The following is a 26,399-nucleotide window of genomic DNA, read 5'->3' as shown; positions in this document are numbered from 1 at the left end:
TTTCACACCAGCCTGATGCTTTGGCACAATCTAAAGACAGTTGTCCACATCTCCTCTTTATAAAACTTCAAACCAAGAAATACAGATTACGAGAGAGAGAAAACATCTTCTTTTCCATATTAGAAGGCACAGACCTTTAACTGTGGGGTCATAATCACTAGTCATATAAATGCTACAAATGAATATTTAATTTTCTAAGGAAAACGCTGATTCTATGTGTAGAAATCTACACCTATGGAAGAATCACATTAGACAAGAAGATTCCTTCTTAAAGTTTCATAGCAGAATGATAACTTTCACTTCCTGATAAAGAGTACACTATTCTTTAACCAAACACACAAATGATCTGCAATCACTAGCTAAATTGATACTATGATACAAGAGAGACAGAGGCATTTACACTTCATGGCCTAAACAGTGTGTATTTCCTGCCATCTATCCTTAAGCCATATAGAATCTGATATACATTTTCCATAATTTGTAGCAAATAAATGTCTTGTTAACTGTCTGGAAGCTAAGAATTCAGACTGTGATAATTCTCTGTTACAGGGAACTAAAGTCCAAGAGAGTAAGGTAAGTTACAAAGAGGCGGCAAATGGACTCCCTTTCCTTTCTACTAGATTCTTGGGATCCAGTCTACACAGAGTATGAGGTCTGGATCAAATTATTTTCAATATTCATCATACAATATGCTTGCCTTTTAGCAGCTTAGCTGTATGCTCTTGGTCTTTACAAAACATAAATACAAGAATACTTCACCTGAGTAATTTCTATGCGTTCTGTGAAATCACAGCTGAAAACATAATCTACTATGTCACACAATGGCAGAATCCACAAGGTAGGTTTTTTGTTGAGTACAATGCCAGGAAAACATCTGTCTCCGTAAACAAATGGGCAGATTTTCTTTCCACAGACAAAATACTATGTAACTCAATGCTACCCAAAGAAAGGAGGAGCTCCTTGATAGTCTTGGCAGCCAGGAAACATATCCAATGTGGTGAACAACACTTAGACTGGCTACCCCAGTAGGAGTCTGGTGGTGGTAGGTGTTCAGTCACTCAGTCAGGTCTGACTCTGCTATCCCATGGACTACAGCACACTCACTTCCTTCACTCTCTCTCGGAGTTTGGCAAACTTATATCCATTGAGTTGGTGATGCTATCGAACCATCTCACCCCTCTGCCATTCCCTTCTCCTTTTACTCTCAATCTCTCCCAGCACCAGGGTCTTTTCAAATGAGCCAGCTCTTCACATCAGGTGGCCAAAGTATTGGAGCTTCAGCATCAGTCCTACCAATAAAAATTCAGGGTTGATTTCCTTTAGAATTGACTGGGTGGATCTCCTTGCTGTCCAAAGCACTCTCAAGAGTCCTCCCCAGCACCACAATTCAAAAGCATCAGTTCTTCAGTGCTCAACCTACTTTCTATGTCCTTCTCAGATGGCTTATTTTGCTTTTATATTTAATTATCCTGCTGTATACCATCTTTAATTCTGCCAGCAGGTTTAATCTTGAAATTACTCAGTATATGTATGTACCTATGTATTTTACTTTCTAGCTCTTAAAATTTTTCCTTCTGATATCTCTCATATTTTCTGGTATCATTTTATACTAAACAATCTAAAAATTTTTTAACAATATTGACATCAAGAGGCTAATTTAATAAAGATCAAGTAGTCTGCATCATTAACTCCCTTTGTCCTTACCCTCAACAAACCATGGGGTGGCCCGGGGGGAAGACAAGAACATCACCTTTGCAGTAGTCTGCGGGGTCCTCCTGCTCCTCATCATCTGACCCCAGAATCTCCTCCTCTGGCTCTGGCGGGGCAGGCTCTGGCAGGGGTGGTGGCGGTGGTGGCGGCGGCGGTGGAGGAACCAAGGGAGCTTTCTGCTGAGGCTCCGGCCTGAAATCAGAGGAAGGAGAATTCCTATTTACTCAGAAGGAAATCCTGCGTTATGGACACACTTGAGAGTTTCTTAATATGGAAAAAAATGTAACTTTTCACACACTAAGAAGAGATGCTGATTAATGTTACTTCATTTTAGGTGAATTCAAGTAAAGTTTCAAATCACAAGAGGGCTACCCTTGGCTATCCTATTAGCCGAGGAGTATTTTTGCAAGCACATTTTCACTCAGAGCTTCAATATTTCTTAAGTTTTCATATATTAATACCATGAATTGTAAGTGAAATAAGACAATCAGCTCCCCATGACACATAACCTTATTAGTTAGAACACATTCCCCAGAGATTAGAAAAAAAGAGGACAACAATCCTGGACATTAAAAAAAAAACACAACAGTTTATTATCCGTCATTTTTAAATCAAAATTCATTTACCCATTGAAACCATAGAAAAGTGGTTAGGATTCTTGGATAACTCATAAAAGCCAACTAATGTTTACTGTAACTGACACATAGATATTTTCATTAGACAATTCAGGTATCCATCAACCTTACTTATCAAGACAAGAACACTGTTCTAAACTGGAAATTAAACAAAGAAAACACATGAATGTAGTCTAATACAAATACAATTCATACATCAATGCAAAGTTTCCATGGGTCATTTCTGATTGTCACATAAAAGCTAAATATTTAGTATACTCTTTTACAAAAGATTGAAAAACCTCTAACACTAAAAAGAAGCAAAAAACTTAAGAGGTTACAGATGTAAACCTTTCAAATATCTAGAATACCTCAAGAATATATTAAATTTGCTCAAAAATAAAGCATTCGTAATGCAACTCTACAAAATGAAGTTTCCACTTATAAAATTTAACTGCAATTTCTAGCCACATCCCAATGGGAAATCTTGAACCTCAAGACTCAACTGGATGCAGAATGTCCCTTGAGTTGCAAGCTACCCTAACAATAGGACCATTGCTCTCCCTGAGCTGGCCACAGCTCTATAGGTATAAAGCGAGGAAGGAACGGATACCAAGTAACAGGGACAACGGGCTTTGGCTGTTAAACTGGTCCCCAGAGACAGGTTCAGTGGGATAGGTAGAGGGCCTCTAGTCTGGGGAGCAAGGAGAACTTCACAGGCACCAATGTGGTAGATAACCACCATTTTTTTGGAGGGAGCGGGGCTGCCCTGTACTGATGCCCCCTTTCTAAAAGCACCTTTTAGAACACTGTTACTCCTTGCACAATGAAAGTGAAAGTGAAGTCGCTCAGCCGTGTCCGACTCTTTGCGACCCCATGGACTGGAGCCCACCAGGCTCCTCTGTCCATGGGATTCTCTAGGCAAGAATACTGGAGTGGGTTGCCATTTCCTTCTCCAGGGAATCTTCCCAACCCAGGGATCAAACCCAGGTCTCCCGCATTGCAGGGAAGGCTGACTCTAAATTCTCTCTCTTCACCGTGGTGCAGCCTAGGGCGTAGAGCCCTGGAAACCTGCTTGAGAAGGTCAGCCATCATAGGGTGCAAGCTCATTCCAGCTGCTAGCAAGAGGCAGAGCCAGAGGAGTTGCCCCCTTTTAAGCTGAAACTCTAAATTCTTGCCAAATCTAAGATAGGCCCCAAATAGCCTTTATTACGTTGCCTTCAACCTAAGGTAGTTATAGCTCATATGTGGTTTGTCACCAAAAACTCAAAAGTGCCACAGCAGATGAAGGAAGGCAATAGAAACACCAGCAGTCATAAGGATTGGGGCGCGGCGGGGGGGGGGGGGGATCACACCCCACAGTAACCTTAAAGGCCAACAATGGCAAGTATGATTACCTCTGAAAGGACAACTAAGGAACATTTATAATCTGACAATGACTAGCACTGACTTCTACTTGCTAGAATTTATGAAGACTCAAAGTTACAGCTCCCTGGGTAACAGACATTAGGACAATGGTGGTGATAACATTCTGAGTTAACTGTGCCTCATGATGGAGCACTGAAAGGAAGTCATCACAACCAAACACCCACATCTCTGACAGAACATCCAAAAAAAACCCCAGGAGACCTTATGGAAGTGCAATCATCCTTCTGGCAGCTTTGCAACTGCTTATTTTCTTTTCTAACAGACACGACTTTCTTTAGTGAAAGTAAAATGGTTCCAGGGAAAAGAGGTCTGAGGAAGGGGAGATAGGAGAGGAACTTCACCAGTTTCACCACTTCCCAAAGAGAAGAGGTTAGAGAAAAGGAGGCATGGATGGAATCTATCTGACAAATTGGCTCAATCAGAAATACCTTACAAGTTGACTGCTTCTTCCTTAGAAATTTTATATGAAAGAAAAAAGAGATTCTCTAAATTTAAAAAACAAAAACAAAGAAAAAACACCACCACCTGTTACCTGTGGAGACTATGTAACTATTAGTAAAACTGAAGGATCTTGTTTCACTGATGCAGGGTACTGCTATGCTCAACACCACTGAAACTTGGGCCAGATGGCTCACTGTTGTGGGTGCTGCTTCATACTCTGTGGGATGCTATCAGCCTGGTCTCAAGCCACTGCATGACAGTGATCATCAAAACACATCAAGACAAAGCTATCCTAAATGTCCATCAACAGAGGAATGTGGTACATATATACAGTGAAATATTACTCAGCCAAAAAAAGGAATGAAATAATGCCATTTGCAGCAACATGGATAGACCTAGAGATTTTCATACTGAGTGAAGTCAGTCAGATAGAGAAAGACAAATATCATGATACCACTTACACATGAAATCTAAAAAATGGGTATAAGTCAAAATATTTACAAAACAGAAGTAGAGTCATGAACATAGAAAACAAACTTACAGTTAGCAGGGGATGTGGGGAGGGTGGAGATAAACTGGGAGATTGGGGCTGACATATACACACACCACTACATATAAAATAAGTAACTAAAAAGAACCTGCTCTATAGCACAGGAAACTCAACACAATATTCTGCAATGTCCTACACAGGAAAAGAAACTAAAAAAAGAAAAGGGTGGATTTATGTATAACTGGTTCACTTTGCTGTAAACCTAAAGCTAACACAACATTGTAAATTAACTGTGTTCCAATAAAAATTTTTTTAAATCATCAAAAAAACATGTCCAGACATTGACAAATCCAAGGATGCGGGGGCAAAATGATGCCCATGTGAGCACCTCTCATCAGTAGTATTTGTTATACACAGCTGTACTGCAATGGAGTACATTGTATCTGTGATATGGGAGGAAAGATTCTAATTTTCACAGGCCCATTTCATCTAGTTTGAGAGGCTTAGGTATCTTTAGTATAATATATGTCTCTCAATTATTCATGACCCATTTGGCGAGCTGCCGTATCACTTAACAAAATTCTCAGACCCTCTGGTCTCAGGGAGGGTCACATTGAACAGCAGGCAGGCAGTTACCCAAAAGCCAGTCCTATCAAGTTAAAGGGATGAGTCAGGGTACCCTGAAACACAGAGGAAGTTGAGTAATGTTCATGTAATATCTTGACCGGCTATCACATCAAAACATCGAGAACTGTGCTGTCTTCTGGCCCCAGCTGGGTGCTGAACACTCAAAATGTGCCTTGTACTAACTGAGATGTGCTCTAAATGTAAAATACATACTGAATATCGAAGATTTAGTACAAAAAGTGAAATACTTGAATAATTTTATACTTATTACATGTTAAAATAATGTTTTAAACATAAATCATTAAAATGAAATTCTGCTACTTTTTACTTTTTAAATGTAGCTTCTAGAACTCTTTAAATTACAAATGAGGCCCACATTACATTGCTACTAGATGGCACTAGTCTAGACCCTCAGATTCAACAGCAGCAGAGGAGCTGCTTGGCACCGGTCACGCCAGTGAATATTTCTTTCTAAGGTGTCTCCCAGTAATCTGCTTCACACTAATAATCACCAATTCTCAAACTACCCAGTTCATCATAGTAAGGTCAATATACTGTAATTGCCAAATGTTACAGCCCAATCACTGACTCCTTTTCATCCCATCCAGCCTTGTTACTGCCTACCACACAGGAAAAGCATAACAATTTGTCTCAGGGCAACTGTACAGAAGAGAGAATGATGCCACATTGTTCTTAAGGCCGACTTCTTCAGAGTGGTCTCTGGTGGTTTCCACCACACTTAAAAGCTTGGTTAAAATCTCAACTGTTAAAAAAAAAATCAAGAGATGATCTCATCAAGTGCATAATCACGAAATACATCAAGTGACATTAAAAAAAATTTCATTAATCCTACTGACAACCATCAAGACATTATTTCAAAAAATAAACTGAAAAAATTATTCAGAATTACTAGGGAAGTTCCCTGGCAGTCCAGTGGTTAGGACTCAGCACTCTCAGTGCTGTGCCCTGGGTTCAATTACTGGTTGGGGAACTAAGACTCTGCAATCCATGCGGTGGCCAAAAATTATTAGAAGCATGTCAGATGCAGTGGGGGAGGGGTAGGACAGGACATTAATACTTTCAACATCAGTGCCAACAAAACTAAACGGTGAAAAAATACTCTTTTCAACAAATGGTCCTGGGACAAATGACTATCTGTATATAAAAACAAACAAACAAACCATACAAAAACACCTGTGTGAGGCCTACCACACATAAACACATAATATTAACTCAAAATGAATAACTTGTGGGAAAAAAACGGGTAAATCTCAATCACCTAAGGCTAGGCAATGTTTCTTAGACACGATACTAAAAGCATAAGCAATTTTAAAAGATAAATTTAAAAATTAAGGAAAAGAAACAGAACAGATAATTCTCCAAAGAAGATATACAAATGACCAATAAGCACATGAAAATGTGTTCTACATCATCAATCATTTGAGAAAGTGAATTCAAAACTACAATGAGATAATATATACTTCACATCCTACTGGAAGGTTATAATAATAAAAAACACAGTAACAAGTACTGTCAAGAATGAAGAAACTGAAGCCCTCGTATGTTGCAGTAGGAGTGTAATACAGCATTAGTTGTCTTGGAATATCTGATAGTTCTGAAGAAGGCTGAATTTAGAGTTTCCATGAGAGAAGTGAATGTTCCTCAGCCATGTCTGACTCTGCGACGCCATGGACTATATAGCTCACCGGGCTCCTCTGACCATGGGATTTCCCAGGAAGAATACTGAAGTGGGTAGCCATTCCCTTTTCCAGAGATCTTCCCAACCCAGGGATAGAACTCAGGTCTTCTGCATTGCGGGCAGATTCTTTACCTTTTGAGCCACAAGGGAAGCCCATTAAAACCCAACAATCCCACTCACAGGTATATACTCAAGAGGAATGAAAACATTTGACCCCACAAAATCTTGTGTAAAAATGTTCACAGCAGTGTTATTCATAATAGACAAAAAGCGGCAACAATCGAAATGTGCAAACTGACAGATGAATAAATAAAACTGTATATCCTTAAAATGTAATATTATTCAGCAACAGAAAGAAATGAAGTGCTGATAAAATGCTACAACATGGATGCCCCTTGAAAACATTATACTAAATGAAAAACTGACAAATTTATAGAGACAGAGTGAATTAATGGTTGCTTAGGGTTGGGAGCAAGGGAAAGAGAGAAGAGAAATGGAGACTGTTAACAGGTACGAGGGCTTCTTTAGGAGGCAGGAAAATGTTCTAATGTGGTGATGGTTACACAACCATGTGAATATACTAAAAAATGTTAAACTGCATACTTCAAGTGTCTAAGATATACGGTATGTGAATTATACCTCAAAAAGCTGGCTTTTACAAAGCAGAAACCTATAAAACTATATAATGCCTTTTAATATCTACTTTATACTTTAATAAAGTATATGCTTCCAAGAAAAATCAGAAATATCTACATTTAAATTTAAGCAATCTATATGCACGGTCTCTTTTACAACTGCCCAGTACATTTACAGTGAAAAGTAACATGTGGTTCTGTAAAAAGTAGGCTGAGAGTCTATTTAATAATAGTCTGAAGTTTACATAAGGCACACGTTATTTTTGCTTGCTTAGTTGCTCAGTCATGTCCTAATCTTTGTAACCCTTTGGACTGTAGCCTGCCAGGCTCCTCTATCCATAGGATTTTTCAGCAAGAATACCGAGTGGGTTGCCACTTTCTCCTCCAGGGGATCTTTCCAGCCCAGGGATCAAACTCACATCTCCTGTGTCTCCTGCAGTGCAGGCGGATTCTTTACCCACTGAGCCACTGCGGAAGCCCTAGTGATTGAAGAATGTACCAATTCAGAGACTTCAGAATAAAAAATTAAAAAGAAAAGTTCCAACTAGTCATTCATACTTTTCACAAAGAACTATATTTACTTTGCCTTACATACAATATAACTAAATATTCTAATCATTATTCCAAACAGGGCTATTGTAAAAATAGCTAAAAAAAAAAAAACCCACAAAATATTTTCCTTTAAATATTACATTAGAATACAAAGATATATACATAAATACATAGAATACTAAGATTATCATCTACACCATATTATATTTTTCATGTATATTTGCTCTATTAGAGAAAGGAGGAAAACACTGAACTACCCTAGCAATGCATGCATCATCTGCTCTATATTGCTAAGGCAACCAGATAGGAGTTCCAATTTCCTTCCAGCTGCTATTTCTTTTCTATTCCAGCAGAGAAAAGGACAAGTAAACTCCACATTTGGCAGAAAAATAAATACTTTCCTTTGTATCAGCTTAAAAACTGACACAGTTTTAGAAATTAATTCATTTAATTGTTAACCAAAACATAAAAAAGAAATTCCAAACCAATTTCTTCAGGTATTATTCTAGGGACATTCACATAAAGTCAAATTTCCTTCTCTTTCTTATGTTGACCACCCGCATCTAAAACTCACTCTCTTCTTTCCACCCTCCTTACTCTCCCTCTTTTGGTGGTTACTGTCAGCCTGAGAAACATGCAATCTGGCATTTCTACTTAAGGACAGAATCAATCAATATACACTCTCTCTCAAAATAGCTTATCTTAAAAGGCTAGCTGCTATAGCCGTGGGTAAAGTCACACAGCTAGGGGGGAAAAAGCCACAATGATGTCATGTATTCCTCTCCAATGAAAAGAGAATTTCTAATCTTTCTGTAAATTAAATCTAAACGTGAAGTGTCTGTGGTGGTAGGCAGAATTCTAAAACGAGCTCCAAAGCTCCTCACCCTGTAATTCCCCATTCCTCTGGGTGTAGGTAGTCCTTGAATATGATATAACTCTTTCAATTATGTTATATGGCAAAAGGACAGCTACACTGGGTGGACCTGACCTAATCAAATGAACCTTCTTAAAGGAGAGTGAGTTCTCTGGTCACAGACGCTGTCAGAGATGTGCTTGAGCTAGCCTGGAAAAGAGCAAATGTGTCATAAACTGCCCATTAGGGCCACACTGGAAGAAACTGCCAGTGGCCTCTAGGAGTGAGAGTGGTCCCCAGCCAACAGCCAGAAGGATAACAAGGACTTCAGTGCAAAGAAATGAGTTCTTGCCAATACCAGACATCTTAAAAGAGGGCTCGAATCCCCAAACGAGAATAGCAGCCTTGGCCAACAGCATGGTTTCAGTCCAGTGTACAGCCCTAACTTCTGACTTACAGAACTGTGAGCTAATAAACAGGTATTGTTTCAAGCTGCTAAGAATGTGGTAATTTGTAATGCAGCAATAGAAAATGAACAGAGCTGCCAAGTAAGAGAGTAGTTGACTTTAAATTATCAGATTTTGGCCTCAACAGTGAGAACTGGATTGGGTTTGTTTTTTTAGGTAACTGAAATGATCAGAAGAATTAAGAACTGAGAACTAGTTCTCCTTGGGGCACAGGAATGTTAAAAAAAACAAAAAAACTTTATTTTCCCAATTCTAACAGAAACAATCAAGTCAGACACTTTAGATGATTTTATATCCAAGGCTGTGCTGTCTTCTAGAACACGTAACACAGTTAGTGAAGATGTTAATCAGACCTGCTTTCAAAGTAAACTACACCTTAGACAACAAATGGCTTGAAGGTTTGATCACCTGACAACATATGTATGGCAGAGCTATATACTTCTTATCCACTTTACTAATATCTTATACAAAAGTTGTGGGGCCTGGCAGAACATGTTATTACTACCAAAGTAGAAAAAGAGAAAACTTTAAACCAGAGTACAAAAAGCATGTAAAAATGGCATCCACTGATTCCACAAGTACTCAGACAAGCATACAGCATTTATCAGGACGTGCACCGGGATGCAAAGGAGCCCAGCATTGAGGGAATGCGTGGTCTAGCAAGAGGGAGAGAAGCTCCTATAAACATGAATATGGGAACATAATCAGCTCCTCTAAGTGTTGTTATGGAAGGTGAAGAGGCAGAGGGCTGAGCCACAAACATCTACATGTTGGGGGTGATTTTAGATATAGACCAGAATGAGGCACAGAGGGTGGAAGAAGGTGGCCACGGCCCAGGAAACAGGGTGATCAGAGGCACAAAGTCCTGAAATAGCCTAGTGTGAGTGGAGATAGGCAAGAGGTTCAGCATCAGTCAGCTGACAAGAGAAAAAAATGTACAGTTCTAAGGAATTTGGGCTTTATCCTGAAGATAAGTAGGAGCCACTGAAATACAATTTCAGGGCCAGAGAGTTGCTCTCTGCAAATATATGGAATTGGTATACAGAATGGATACAAAGGATAAAAGACAGAAGGAGGAACACTAGTGAGGTGTCCAAGGAGTTGATGATGAAAACCTGAATTCAGAACTCAGTAATTCGCTAACTGGAAGTGAGTGTCTGTCTCCTAGATCGCTCACAGTAAGACAGTATCACCATTCATTTGGATGGAGAACTGAGCAGCAGGAGGAGGAGGAAGGGTTTTCAGTGCAAGTTTACCTCTGATTTAGCTCATCAGCATTTGAGGCGCATGTGAGATGTCTAGCATTGGAAAAATACAGCGGACTGTTTGGTGTGTACGCTGAAAACAAAGGTTTGGGCTGCTAACAGAATCAGAGGTCACGAGTAAGTAGCTGGTGTGTATGTGCCCAGTGGCGTCCGACTTTTTGCAACCCCACGGGCTACAGCCCACCACGTTCCTCTGTCCATGGGATTTCCTGGGCAAGAATACTGGAGTAGGTTGCCACTTCCTTCTCCAGGGGATCTTCCTGACCCAGGGATCGAACCTACATCTCCTGCATAGGCAGGTAGATTCTTTACCACTAAGCCACCTCAGAAGCCCAAGCAGTTGGTAGCTAAAGTCTTTCCAAGCATGTGTGAGTGCCAGGAAGAACTGAGGAATTAAAGAGCCAAGAGCAGAGCCTTAGTTGAGAGCTAACATACAAGATTAGTTAAACCACCAACAGATTCTAGCCTTCTCTACTTCCTGATCTTCAGTGACCCATAGCATAATCACTGAGATCAATTCATAAATTTAAAAACAGATTCTAAAGAATATACAAGTTTTACCTTGTATAAGTATACTTTTTATATCAAGATGAGATACACATATAAAAACTAGCAAACTAAGGACCATGTGTTTCTATGTAAATCTGTTTGTAGGCAATCTGAAGCCAGCTGGGTATAGGGTAAGCTGCAACTACCACTCTTCCTCCCCACCCCAAAAAAAACCTTGTTTACTGAGACCCATATACTGATGAAACTTAACTAGAACCACTAATGATTGCCTCATGCTATGCAGGAAATAATGCAAGATGTCCCACTTTGGACATGGCTCTTGCACACCTCCGCAAGGTTGCTTTTTTTTCTTTTTGGTAAGGGGTTTTTGGTCATGTATTTTATTTATTTATTAATTTTGGCTGCACTGGGTCTTCACCACTCTACTTGGGTTTTCTCCGGTTGCTGCACTGGGGTTTCTCATCGCGGTGGCCTCTCTCGTGAAACACAGGCTCTAGGTACACGGGGCTCAGCAGTAGTGGCCCACGCATAGGCTTAGCTGTTTCACGACATGTGGGGTCTTCCCAGACCAGGGATCAAACCCACGTTCCCAGTACTGGCAGCTGGATTCCTAACCACTGGATCACCAGGGAAGTCCCTTTTGCAAGCTTTAAATCTAAAAGCAACTACAATTATATGACACAATAGCCACTAGCCAAATTAAGCAGAATTAAAATTTAAGACCTGGTTCTTCAGTCACTCTACCCTCAGTTTAAGTGTTCAACAGTTACACACACAGTTAGCGGCTACAGTACCAAACAGTGCAGATGATAGAACATTTCCATCATCTCAGAAAGTTCTACTGGACAGGCTGCTCTAGGCGATACTTTAGCAACATGAATTTCCTCTAGCATATCATTATTTTTAATAAGTTAAAAAGAAAAAAAACTGAAAAGCGTTTGGAACAATTTTTTTATACAGTCGAATCCTGAAAGTTTTAGCTGTAAAATTATAAACAAGGAGAGCATATTCATTTTTGATGATTTCAATATTTTGGAGTATCCTTCAGCTCAGCACACCTCCTTATTGGGATTCACCGAATACAATGACAGTGTCTACAAACAGCAATGTCTGGGGACCTAAATGTCCATCAAGCGGAGATCTGTTAATAACCTGATGATAGATTATGGCACATGCAGACAATACAAAGAATGAGGCAAATAAAGAAAATTTCATTCACAATAGTATAAAAAAATATAACATCAAATAAAGAGCTCTGGCAGCAATCATAGCAGATACCAGGCTCACGGTGCCTCTCAATGTGATCAATGAATTCTGTGGCTTCATCAGCTTCCTGATGTCCTGGTTCCACCTGAACAATCCCAGCTGGGGAATTATCATCACCATTTTGGTGACCTGTTTGGTTTGCTGCTATCTATTTTGGCTGGTTACAATTCTGGCCCAACTCAACCCTCTCTTTGGACCACAACTGAAAAATGGAACCATGTGGTACCTCAAGCATCATCGTCCTTGAGAAAGAAGACCTGCTCACCTGTCATTGAGATCACAATCAGAACTCGTCTACATTCAAAATCACCTTCATACTCAGACCACTTTCCTTGACTCGATTATTTTAGCCATCAGCAGCCTTGAAAATGTTCCCACCATATTTGAAAGCCTTATTCTACAATGCAGCATTTTTTCCTGTCACCTTTCTTACACTTTGATAAAAGATGTGCCTACTTACCCTAAACTGCTGCCTCCATAAAATGTTTATATACTCTTTTGAAATAAAAAGTGCTATCCCTCTGAAAAATAGCCAACAATACTCTCTCCTTGGAATCTGTGGATTTGAAGATGGCTACTGCCAGCTCATAACATGGGAATCAGAGAAATGTTTAAGAATTATTACAAGACAATAAAACTTCAGTGGGACAGCCAGTAGAAGAACATGTTCAGAGGGAAAATCTGTTTCACCAGAATTATAACAAAGTATATTTTCAAGATGAATTTACTTCTGCCATCTTTTAGAGTAAATTTTTTTTTTCTGCTTTTTATGGGGGAAAAAAATACAGTTGACCCTTGAACAATTAGAGAGGGCTAGGGTAAGACTGAAAATCCAAATATTACTTACAGCTGGCCCTCCGTATATATGGGTACTACTGTAAAAAAAAAAAAAAAATCCACATGTAAGTGTACCCAAGTAGTTCAAACCTGTGTTAAGGGTCAACTGTACATAGGAATAAATTTAACAAAAGAAGTGCAAAACACACACTATGAAAACTAAAAAATCCTACTGAAAGAAATCAAAGATCTAAACAAACAGATCTTGCCTTGGCTTCCCTGGTGGCTCAGTTGGTAAAGAATCTGCCTGCAATGCAGGAGATCTGGGTACAATTCCCTGGGTCAGGGAAATCCCCTGGAGAAGGAACTGGCAACCCTCTCCAGTATTCTTGCCTGGAAAATTCCATGGAGAGGAGCCTGACGGGCTACAGTCTATGGGGTCCCAAGAGTCAGACACGACTTGGCAACTAAACCACCACCATCAAATAAATAGAACAAAATCCCTCATTAATGGATTGAAGACTTAATACTGTTAAGATGACAATATGCCCCAAACTGACTTACAAATTCAACCCAATGCCTATCAGAATACCAGCTGGCTTCTCTGCAGAAATTGACAAGCCATTCCCAAAATTCATATGGAAATGTAACAACCTAGAAGAGCCAAAACAATATTGAAAAATGTTTCCTGATTTCAAAACTTACAAAAAAGGTACAGTAATCAACTCTGTGGAATTGACAGTTTGGAAATAAACCCTCAGATTATAGTCAAATGATTTTTCAACAAAGGTGCCAAGACCATTCAATAAGGAAAGAATAGTGTTTTTTTAAACAAATGGTCATGAGACAAATGAATATCCACATGCAAAAGAATCAAGTTGGACTCCTCACACCATAAAAAAAAAAAAAAATTAACTCATAGTTGATCACAGATCCAGATATTAAAAGCTAAAACTATTTAAAACTCATAGAAGAGATGTTCATCATTAGCCATCAGAAAAACAAAAATCAAAGCCACACACGATGCCACAACTAAAGAGCTCACCCCTCAGACCACAACAAAGATCAAAGATCCAGAGTGTCATAGCTAAGACCTGGCACAGCCAAATGTACAGACCACAGTGAGACATGAGTCCACGCCTACTAGGACGGCAACAATCAAGAAGACAGCAACAAGTGATGGCAAGAATACGCAAAAATTACACTCCTCACAGACTGTTAATAAGAAAGGAAAATGATACAGCCGTTTTGAAGAACTAGAGGCAGTTTCTCAAAAGGTTAAACAGAGTTACCATATGACCCAGCAATACTATTCTCAAGGATATACGTAAGAGAGGCTAAAATGTACTTCAAAAGGAAAACCTGCACATAAATGTTGTTAGCCTCATTATTCAAAATAGTCAAAAGCAGAAACAATCTAACATCTATTAACTGATGAATGAATAAATACAACAAAATAGTAATATAACAGAATATTACTCAGCAATAAAAAGTAGTGGAAGTAATGATAGATGATACAACATGGATGATCTTTGAAAAGATTATGGTAAATGAAAGAAACCAGTCATAAAAGACTATATTGCATGATCCCATTTATATGTAATCCCTAGGAGAGAGAGAAAGTAGGTTAGTAGCTGCTTATGGTTGAGGGGATTTGAAGAAATGGAAGTAACTACTCAAGTATACAGAATTACTCTTGAGGATGATGAAAATGTTCTAAAATGAGGTGGCTGGTGACAGCTGCACAATTCTGTATGTAGACTAAAAAAGTTGCATGCAAAAAAAAAAGAGGCTGTCCTCTATGTTCTAATATGGAAGATATGCCACTGATGAATACAAAGGTATAGTGCATTTGTGTATGGCATGTAACATTTGTTTTACAGATACAAAGCATGCACCTCATGTTAACAGACTTTTTCTGGTAGGAGCAACAACAAAATGACAATAATGGCTCTCTCCAGGAAAAGGAACTCAATGACTGATGGTCAGGGATTAGAATTACTTTTCAAATATTCCTAAACTCCTTTGATACCTTTTCAACTGGGTATCATGCACACGCGTACCGAAATAAATTATTAATTTATAAAGACAAGAAAGAGAAAAGAGAAAGAGGGTGCTGGGAAAGTGGTTCCAATCTCTGACCCCAAAACCACTCCACCCCTCCCCAATCCGTGCCGCCTCAGGAGAATTTACTAAAGAACAACAAAGTGAACTGTCTAGGGCTGGAGAGCGAGGATAAAAGTCCAAGTCCAAACAACACACAATTTTCTGGTAGAAAGCCTGTGCGTTAGGTGTGAAAACCAGTTCCATCACTTAAAAATCCACAAGAACTCAAGTCAGTGACTACACTCATTTCCCTGAGCCTCTAATGAAAGTCAGAGGTTTAAGATAATTAAAAGGGATGATACATAAATTCTTTGGTATGGTAACTGTGCATGTAGTAGGCAGTCAATGAAGGTTAATCCTCACGTCCAGTTCCCATCCTTCTGGTGTGTGGATACCATAACTAGTTTCCTCAGAGCTCCAGTTATGACCAATAAGGAAGTATACCCTGATACTGTGACCAGATCTCTCTGGCCCTCTGCTCATCTGTGACTATCCTAATGCAAAGGTCAGCATCAGTCAACCTCTTAACCTGTTTCTAAACTCATGTTATTTTATAATAATGACTGGTTATGAGATTTAAGGATGTTTTAGAAGGATCCCTTGTTAATTATCATATACTTCTACACGGCAAAATGGCAAAATGGGTCGTACTGCTGCTACAAACACATCTAGATTAAAAAAAAAAGGCTGAACCAAATTTAACGTGCATTTTTCAAGTTTAACAACTAAGCAAATTGCGTACTAACATTCTCCAGTAACACATGACTTGTTCTACCCAGGGTTTTTTTGACAAGTACAAACTTAAGCCCAGTCCTCAAAGACTGTCTTGTAACCTAGTTTCAATGGACTACACAACAGAAATGTTCTCATCTTAAAGTTGCTCCCCTAGAGGGAAAACAATTTACAATGGCTGACTGAGAATTTTGCAATATTCTGCCTCTCTGAAACTTCATAATTTCAGTCATCCACATTCTTAAATTTTAGATAAATGGCTTTATTTTTTAAGACTTTTGTTTCAATTAGCATTAATGCCAACCTTACTACATGTATTGTGTATACAGTTCTTCAGAGATGTTGAAGCACATTAATGTTAATCTTATAGGAATGACCATTTTCAGAGACTGCATATGTAACCACTACTTTCAGACCTTTTGTCTGTTTCTACTTGATTTTAATGACCTACAACTGAGCAACTTTCACTTTCATAAGCAAGAAAAATCACGCTCATGTGTAGTTTGTATTGCTTCTGTTGTTTAGTCGCTCGTTTGTGTCTGACTCTGCAACCCCATGGACTGTAGCCCACTAGGCTCCTCTGTCCATGGGATTTTTCAGGCAAGAATCCTTCTCTACAGTCTGGATACTAGATGTCAAGTAAATCCTTAAACAAATAATGTGCCAGTTTAAAGCTCACCAAAAGATGTCAGTAAAAAGGATAAACTGTTGCTAAACAATGGAATAATTACTCAACAGTACAAAACAAGGAACAATAAATACTAGAACATTAATAAACTTAAAAGAATTCTGCTAAGAGAGAAGTCAAACTATAATGCATATGACTCCATTTTAGAAAGGCAAAACTTCAGTGATGAAAAGCAGAACAATGGTCACCAGAGGCTAAGGAGTGGGGAAAGGGTACTGACTGTGCAGGGACTTGGGAACCTTCGGTGCTGAGGAAATGTCACCTCATCAATGCGGTTACACCATGCACATGCACAACTCACTGACTGTGTATCTAAAAATGGTGAAATGTATTTAATGTAAATTATACCTTAATAAAGCTGACTAAAAGGAAAACAAAACAGATCATCATAGCTACCAGTGAGTTCTCCCCTGTCAACCACTCTTAACCTATGCTCTTTTAACACTCCCAATTAGTTTAGGTCAAATACTCTTTACTACCAAATATGAAATTCTTCAAACCTCCCAGTCATGGATATGAACACATGGGAAACTCATTGTCCAGTTTTAAACCACTCACTGTTTTACAAGGGCAGCACTGCACAGATTAAGAGAACCAAACTTTATCTTTAGTTTTGAATGTATAAGAGTCTTACCTAAGGTGGAACAGAAATTCAAAATATAAGATGGTGCTGAGCTGAGCACCCATTAAACCAAATGTTACAAATAACTCTCCCTTGTATTCACACAGGGCACAGTACCATCCCAGTTCAAGTTTATCTCACAACTGAGGACTGCTTGAAAAACATCAAACTGATATCTCATCAGACTGATGTGGCAGGAACTAAGGTACTCCACCAGTCTAAGCATCCCACCAACTCAAAGAGAACTTGGGGACTGTGATATTCTCTCCTTCCCCGTGTCATAAATTTTCTGATTCTACCCTTTAGTTCCAAATTCTGCTTGACTACCCAATTACAGAGAAAATACCTCACATCTGTTCAAGAAATATTTATCAAACTTTTTTTTCCTTGCTAAAACAAGTAAAATGTGTCTTCATGCATGGAACCAGGTGTTTACCAGATCAGAGCATACAAATAACACCACAAAACAAGGCAGACACTGGTTCAGAAACCCTACTAACCTAATTACCCCAACACAGTCATGGCTCAGGAATACAACGACAGAACAAAATATCCAGAAAGGCAGAGATGCTCTCTCTGGCTAGTTTAGTCCCAAGGAATTCGGAAAGAAGTGACCTCTGAGGCTGACCTATGAGAAAGGGCTTTGGAGGCAAGGGGGACTCTCAGGAAGGAGACCCAGGCATGGCAACAGGAAAGTTTGCTTCTGCTGATACACAAGGTCCCCAGAGCAAAATATGGGCAGAAGTGCTAGAAAGAAAGGTTGGGACCAGATTTCAACACCCTTGAATTAAGAATATGGAGTTTATTTCCAGTGGGATATAAAATGCCATGCAAAACTGAATCTATTTTTACTTTAGATACATAGTAGTTCTTAGGACTATATACAAAGATCACGTAGAAGCTTTTTCAAAAGACAAAAGCCTATAAACAGGAGATTCTGACTCCGCAGGTCTCGAATGTGGCCTCGGCCCATGTCACTAGGAGACTGACACACACCCATGGTTAGGAACCTCTGCTATAAGCAGTCATTACCATATCTAACAGATGTCTACTGGCAATATATCCAGGTGTGCTTATGACTCAAATACAAGTGAGGAAAGCAGATACAAATAGACACAGGCAAAGAAAGGCAGATACAAATAAGAATTCCTGGTGCTCCAAAAGATTTCAAGAATAGGATGCTCCATTTCAGTAAATGTATGTCTCTTTAAAAGTCATTACACTAATCACAGTCTGTTTCAATCATCTACTTCTTTCAGGTAAAACCAAATTTTAGTTAATTTCATCAAAATATAAATCAGTTCAGTTCAGTTACTCAGTCGTGTCCAACTCTTTGCGACCCCATGAATCGCAGCACGCCAGGCCTCCCTGTCCGTCACCAACTCCTGGAGACTACCCAAACCCATGTCCATCAAGTCAGTGATGCCATCCAGCCATCTCATCCTCTGTCATCCCCTTCTCCTGCCCCTAATCCTTCCCAGCATTAGGGTCTTTTCCAATGAGTCAACTCTTCGCATGAGGTGGCCAAAGTATTGGAGTTTCAGCTTCAACATCAGTCCTTCCAATGAACACCCAGGACTGATCTCCTTTAGGATGGACTGGTTGGGTCTTCTTGCAGTCCAAGGGACTCTCAAGAGTCTTCTCCAACAACACAGTTCAAAAGCATCAATTCTTCAGCACTCAGCTTTCTTCACTGTCCAACTCTCAATTATACCATTAAGAGTTCAAACAGAAAAGCATAGCTAACAGACTTAACATGACTGATTATTAACATCATACATTTTTCTCCTCTCCTTCCCTTAGTAAAAAAAAAAAACAAAAAAACAAGAAAATCGAAAATAACAGACAACAAAACAGTAAAAACCAAGAAACAAGAAAGAAAACAAAGTGAATGGAAGAGGTAACAGCTGGGAAGAACAAAAGCTACAACAAAAAGTGACAGACATTGATCAGACACCTCCTCAGAACCAGAGCATGAAAACCAAGGGCTGGGGAAGCAGCAGGTTGTGGGAGGTATGCTACTGAATACACAGAGCTCAGCTGGACACAGCAACAGCTCCCTCCCCACTCACCCCTAACCCCAGGGCAGTCAAATTATAATCTCTCCCGGAGCAAAGACTGTAATCTGGCTACAGTACTTTGAAGAAGTTATGGTAAGGTATTGTGATGAGAAACCAATTTGATGATTAATAGAATCTCAGACTCCTTACTCCACTCTGCCTCCCTTTAGATAAGTGAAGAGAATTCTTTATGGAAGAAACTGAATAGCCACATCCAGGCCAGGCCCACATGCAATTACAACAGAATTTGGTTTTAAAAATCCTTCGCTTAAAAACTAATGAGCAGGGACTTCCCTGGTGATCAAGTGGCTAAGACTCTGAACTCCCAATGCAGGGGGCCGAGGTTCGATCCCTGGTCAGGGAACTAGATCCCACATACCACAGCTAGAAGTCTGAATGTGTCAATTTAAGAACCCACATGGGGCAACTAAGAACTGGCTCAGCCAAAAAAAAAAAAACAAAAAAACTAATGAGCATTTACATATCACCCCCTGGGTTCTCTACACTGGGATGAAGGTCATCCAGAGCTCCAATTACGCAGGTCTGTTTTAGGCTTTCCACTACCCCGGGGTGGGGGGTGGGGAGTGGGGGGGAGGAGGGTGTGGGGCGGTGTCAATGACTCTTCATTAGGTATGACTTTGAATAGATGACTGAGGACAAGAGCTGTGCTTTAGTGCCTGTGTGCTTATTAGCACATGTCATTTTACTAAGAGAGACATTAAATATAAGCTGATTAAAAAATCAAAATTAGGGGCTTCTCTGGAGGCTCAGTGGTAAAGAATCCGCCTGCCAATTCAGGAGACACAAGTTTGATCCCTGATCTGCAAAGATCCCAAATGCCATGGAGCAACTAAGCCTGTGTGCCACAACTACTGAAGACCGAGAGCCTGTGCTCCCAACAAGAGAGGCTACTGCGATGAGAAACCCACACACTACAATTAGAGTAGCCCCACCTGCTCACCGCAGCTAGAAAAAAGCCCAGCACAGCCAAAAATAAAATATTAATAAATAAATTTTAAAAGTCTAAATTGAAAAAGTGTATGCCTCTTCTTTGTAAATTCATCAAGCCTATAATCTAAAACTTTGGTTTTATTATCTTACATTGATTCTTCAATGAAGTAATGAAAATTTTCTGTATTAAAGAATATATTTACTATTCCTTTCTTCTTCCCAAATATGCAATAAGCATATAAATAAAGTACCAGTTGAAAGTACAAGAAATTTTGTTGAACAGATATACTATTTCTACATGTTAGGAATTCATGAGCAAAGAATCTTAGTAAGGACTCAATTACAAACCGGTGGCAAGAACAGGCAAAAATTCCCTGGTTGTACACCTGACTTGAGAGGCATACAAGTTAGTCTATCCATCACCACTTATTTGGGAGAATTTCAGGAACTCAAATAATATGATTTAAATCCTGAAGAAGTGAAATAAGCTTTCACTTAAATGGTTGTTTTAAAATCAGCAGACAAAAGGTGGAGCTTAAATGTGGCAATAAAACTAATGTTTTACACACTGACTGCTTTAAAGTCAACTTGTTTCTCCTCATTCTTGGGTCCATTATAGTTTTTACAGTCTGACTTGTGATACCAAGCTTAAAAAAAAAAACACCTCTTTCAAGAGTTTATTTTCTTGAAACAGAGTTTCAAGGCAACTTACCAGGTCAAAGATTTTCCACATTTAAAAACCAAACATACTAAGAAACTGCTATACAAAAATCTGTATGTTACACCGCCAACATTAGGGAACATCTTTATTGACAGTTTAACTGCTTAAAATGAGCTCCTACACACAATCCTCTACAGACACCCAAGCAACCAAAGAAAACACCATTTTCATTCAATGGCTCATTAACATTTCTAATAAGTAACAATCCATGATATCAAAACAAAAAAGGCACTATCATCAGTAAAGCTTGAAACTTAAAATATGAAGTAAAATTTGACCAAACAGTAGCTGAAAACAATATTCCTAACAATTTAAGCATTTCAAGCAGAAAACAGTTTTTAACAGTGCAACTGCCATTTTAGAACTTTTATTTTCTTACCTGCTTTTAGTATCTACTCTGAGTACTTCTAACTCTTTAAACATTACTATTCTACAGTATCCCTTACATGTTTTCCATCATAAATTACATTTTTAAAAAAGTATTCTAGTGTAAATGCAGCAATTGAATGGATAATAACATGAATCTTAAAACACACTTCCAACAGACCTAACTTACATGCTATCACTGTGTATATGATAGCATATACATGCTTCATCATGAATAAGAGTGATAAGGCCCTGCTGACTGCATGGCCCTGCTGACTTCATTTTGTTCAAACTACACGGGAAACAGAAGAGAGAAGTCTACAATTTTACTGTGGAAAAAGCCAAGTTAAACTCTAGTTCCTGCTATGAGGCAGGCATTATCTAAAAGCTTTCACATTTATTCAAATAGATATTTTTAAACTAATCTTTTTTTAAAAGCCACAAAGGGCACAGAATAAAATTTCCATTACTAATGCAATTCTTTGTGCAAAATGACCCAGGGAGAAGTGGTTGAGTCAGTGCTGATTGCACAGACACCTGAGGGGCCAGACCCGCCTCTACCCAGGGCTTCTCAGTCCAGAAACAGCACACGGGGCCACGCAGGTTTCACAACCTGAACTCCACCTGCCCAGATGGGCCCCACAGCAAAAACTCCAAGAATAATCTGCACATCGCTTCAGCTTAAAAAGAAAAAAATCAACTGCAACAACTATACTTGGACTAACGTATGCAAAAATGAAAAAGCCTATTCTGGAGAGATTAGTAAAGTGCTGACCAGTCAGTCACAGGCTTTCTTTCCACATGTTAATAATCCAGGCAGAAGGTGGAGCTGAAGGCCATTCCTTCCCAATCTGCGTCTATCATCCTTGCAAACCTCCCTACCCGAGTGGATCTCCTACCAGGACTCAGGACCATCCTGTCTGCCTTAAAAAGCCACGCTTCCTCACTCACTCTACCTCTGCAGTCGCACTCTCCCTTCAACAGGCAGGTCTGTGGAATGACAGTCCTCCACAGAGCTCGGCCTTCCAGCAGTTCAATCAGCTGCACACACATTTTCCTCTCCCATGCCCAGGCACCACCGTCTCCACACCGTGCAATTTCTGGTTCAGTGTCCTGCACATCACAACATTTCAAAAACATTTCAATTTTTTCTCACCTATATTTCAAATAGTTGAAACAAAGAAGAAAAAACCCTGAGTTCTTACTATAGAAGATAGCTCAAGAAGACAGCTACTATTCAAACATCTAACTACTTTAAAAATATGCCACCATTTTCAAATTTTATTATTATTTATCTAAACCTTTTTCTAAAATAAATTCAATGCCCCAAAGTAATAAAATTATTTACCATATAATTCTGGATAATATATGTGTGAATTTAAACAAACAAAAAAGTCTTTATCTGGAAACCCCACTGGTACTTTATAAGACTGCCTGACCGGTAAAGGGCTCAGCACAAACAAGGCTCATTCTACCATGAATTACATCACAGGAACACCCAAACCTCTCACATAATCCTGCTCACTGTGAACCACTGTCTGTGTTCTTATTCTAAGTAAAAACATGCTTCCAGGAGTGATGCCTTTACTTTAACAAAGCAAAACTGAACTTTAAAAACAAACTGTAAAAGACTCACACATTCAATATGATGATACTTTCATTCAACAAGTATTTATTAAAGACCAACTACATGCCATGCAGACTTCCCTGGTAGCTCAGCTGGCAAGGAGTGCTCCTGCAATGCAGGAGACCCTGGTCCGATTCCTGGGTCGGGAAGACCCCTGGAGAAGGGACGGGCTGCCCACTCCAGTATCCTTGGGCTTCCCTGGTGGCTCAGCTGGTAAAGAGTCCGCCAGCAGTGCGGGGGACCTGGGTTCAGTCCCTGGGTGGGGAAGATCCCCTGGAGGAGGGCATGGCAACCCACTCCAGTATTCTTGCCTGGAGAATCCCCATGGACAGTGGAGCCTGGAGGGCTGCAGTCCATGGGGTTGCAAAGAGTCAGACATGACTGAGTGACTAAGCACAGCACATGCCATGCAATGTGCTAGGTATTACATTGATTTACAAACAAGGGGACAGAATCTCTGATGATGAAACACACAAGGGTCTCTCATCTTTGAAGATTTTTAGTAACATCTCCAACATATAAAGATGGATGCAGAGAAACAAAGTAGGTTTCCATTCCACCAGATGCATCCCAGCATACCCCCAACAGAAAAATGGTTTCTATTTATGGGGTCAGTGGAATTGCTGACTTTGGGTTTTATGAAATTTCTTTCATGTGAAAGGAAGACAATAAAGTAATAAAAGAATAAACACAAAGCTGGCTTCCTGAACCAGCTGCAACTGAAACAGAAGTTAAAATTATAAACCTAAGAAACAGTGGTATTACTTTAAAAATTCTTATAATGTTTAAGAATGATAAATCATGAAGGAAAAACCCAACAGATAAAAAGAATCATACCCAATGGTACATCTGAAAGTACAATAAACATACACAAACTGTATAATGATGCAAACCCAATTTTCCATTATCATCACACATATCTCCATTACTATTCAAGCTGGTACTCTGTCAGACAATCATAGTACCTTTTGGTCCATCTTTTTATTCCCCTGGCCTTGGCACACAACTTGCGAAATCTTAATTCTCCAGCTAGGGACTGAACATGGGCCAAATCTGACAGCTAAGGAATTGCCCTCTTCCATCTTTAAAAAAGCTTTCCAGGTGGTGCTAGTGGTAAAGCAGCCACCTGCCAAAGTGAGACGTAAGAGAAGCAGGTTGATCCCTGGGTTGGGAAGATCCTCTGGAGGAGGAAATGGCAACCCACTCCAGTGTTCTTGCCTGAAGAGTCCCCATGGACAGAGGAGCCTGGTGGGCTATGGTCCACAGGGTCACAAAGGGTTGGACGTGACTAAAGCAACTTAGCATGCATGCATCTTTAAAGAGAAAATTACTTTTTAAATCAAAACCAAACAACGTAACAAAAAAACAAAAAACACCTGTGTGAACATAAAAACAATAATTATAAAATTTTAGTTCTAGTTCTTTCAAAATTCAAATGGAAAATGATTAGCATGACCACCTTCCCATAGAAAACTTTGACTTACTGTCCAGTTCTCTCTGTATGTATCACCTATAATCTGATCCAGCTTTTCTGGATCACAAGAAGATAACCACACTTTCATTATCACACTTACATAACAAATTCTTAATATTGTTGAATATTCAACCCATGTTTTCGTTTTCCCATTGTTTCATAAACTTTTAGTTTAATTACTCAAATCAGAATACAAATAGGTTCATAAATTATAATTGGTTCATATGCTCTTAAGTCCCTCTTTTTAATCACCAGGTTCCCATTCTATCACCTTTAAAAAAATCTTTAATTATTGAAGAAACTGGGTCAGCTATTTCATAATGTTTCCCACAGTCTGGAGTTTGTTACCACCATTTATATACAACAGTGGTGAACAGAGACCCTAAGAGTTATCCTCAACTTCAGCCCCTGCCCCTAAATGTGATCGGCTACCAATGAATTGGCCTCCTTGATATCTACAGACCCTCCTCCCCCTCCCACCGCCCAGCGGTGCTCAGACCACAAATACCTCAAAACTGAATTGTGACGATGTTACTCTCAACCTCCTCTCACCCAATTTATGTCCTACACATTAGTGAAAGTAAGTCTTCAAAAACACAAATGTTATCTCATTTCTTTCTTAAATTCTTTTGCCTTCAAGATAAGGCAAAATATTCTTAACATGATAAATACAACTCTGACGATCTGGGCCTTGCTTAAGGCCCCAGCCTCATCCAACCCCTTTGCTCCTTTTTGTCCCCCTCATATTTATGTATTATATTCCATTATTTGAAACAAACAAAACAGGTATACTCACTTGCATATTAACAAACCTTGACATTTAGTCATAAATTGCTTCAGATCTTTTTAAATGAATGACGAAGTTACTACAGAGCTGAAGCCCACCCTCTCCCCCGCCTCAGTTCAACCTTCGACATTTAACAGCTATCCCGAAATTAAGACTCAGCTTGTACCAATAACAATATGATACAACATTTTACAATTTTTTCCCAATCAAGTTGTTTTCCAAGATTTACCCATGTTGACAGAGGTAACTCCAATTCCAGTTCTCACTGTAACTGTCATATAGTATTACATCATCTGAATATTTATCAGTATATTGAGTTCTTTTCTCAATGAATGTCCAGGATGTATTTATATTATCATAAACATTCTGACATTTTCACACACATCTCCCAGTACACACATACAAGAGTTTCTCAAAGGCAGCCTGTCACTTCTGTCAAGCTATACTCAGCAACTCACGAAACCAATGTACTGGGTCACAGACCGTATTTTATTGAAAAAGAAATAAAGTAGAAAATATGCATTTAGGTGTAAGAGTACTGCCTCTTTATTTTTATTTTTTTTTCCATTTATTTTTATTAGTTGGAGGCTAATTACTTTACATCATTACAGTAGTTTTTGTTATACATTGAAATGAATTAGCCATGGATTTACATGTATTCCCCATCCCAGTCCCCCCTCCCACCTCCCTCTCCACCCGATCCCTCTGGGTCTTCCCAGTGCACCAGGCCCAAGCACTTGTCTCATGGAGTACTGCCTCTTTAAACATTTCAGTTATACAAAGATAGGTTTGGGTACACACTGGGTCATGAAAGAGAAAATATGAAACTCCCTGCTTAAAGGTGTGTAATCTAGAGGCCAAAGAATTACCCATCTGGAGTTTTTCTTTAATGTGTGAGGTAAAGCTCTGATATTGGTTCATTCCAATTGTC

The 26,399-nt window shown here is 39.3% G+C and overlaps 1 protein-coding gene and 1 pseudogene across 13 annotated transcripts in view; one reads left to right on the top strand and one right to left on the bottom strand.

The window, feature by feature from the left end:
* Nucleotides 1-26,399, bottom strand: part of SRPK2 (SRSF protein kinase 2) — a 248,141-nt gene that overhangs the window by 79,949 nt on the left and 141,793 nt on the right. For 12 of the 13 annotated variants that reach the window (XM_020907474.2, XM_070469462.1, XM_020907477.2 and 9 more), the window contains one exon: nt 1,751-1,902. In XM_020907474.2, coding sequence (XP_020763133.1) covers nt 1,751-1,902 — 152 coding nt within the window. Of the gene's footprint in view, nt 1-1,750; nt 1,903-17,494; nt 17,567-26,399 lie in introns of those variants that run through there. The other variant, XM_020907475.2, reaches the window with a different exon arrangement.
* On the top strand, nt 7,503-12,804 carry LOC110146567 (V-type proton ATPase subunit e 1 pseudogene; annotated as a pseudogene).

Source organism: Odocoileus virginianus, chromosome 1 (assembly GCF_023699985.2).
Source record: "Odocoileus virginianus isolate 20LAN1187 ecotype Illinois chromosome 1, Ovbor_1.2, whole genome shotgun sequence".
NCBI classification, from domain to species: Eukaryota; Metazoa; Chordata; class Mammalia; order Artiodactyla; family Cervidae; genus Odocoileus; species Odocoileus virginianus.
Note: the sequence above shows the minus strand (reverse complement) of the source record. Positions and strands in the feature narration are given on the sequence as shown.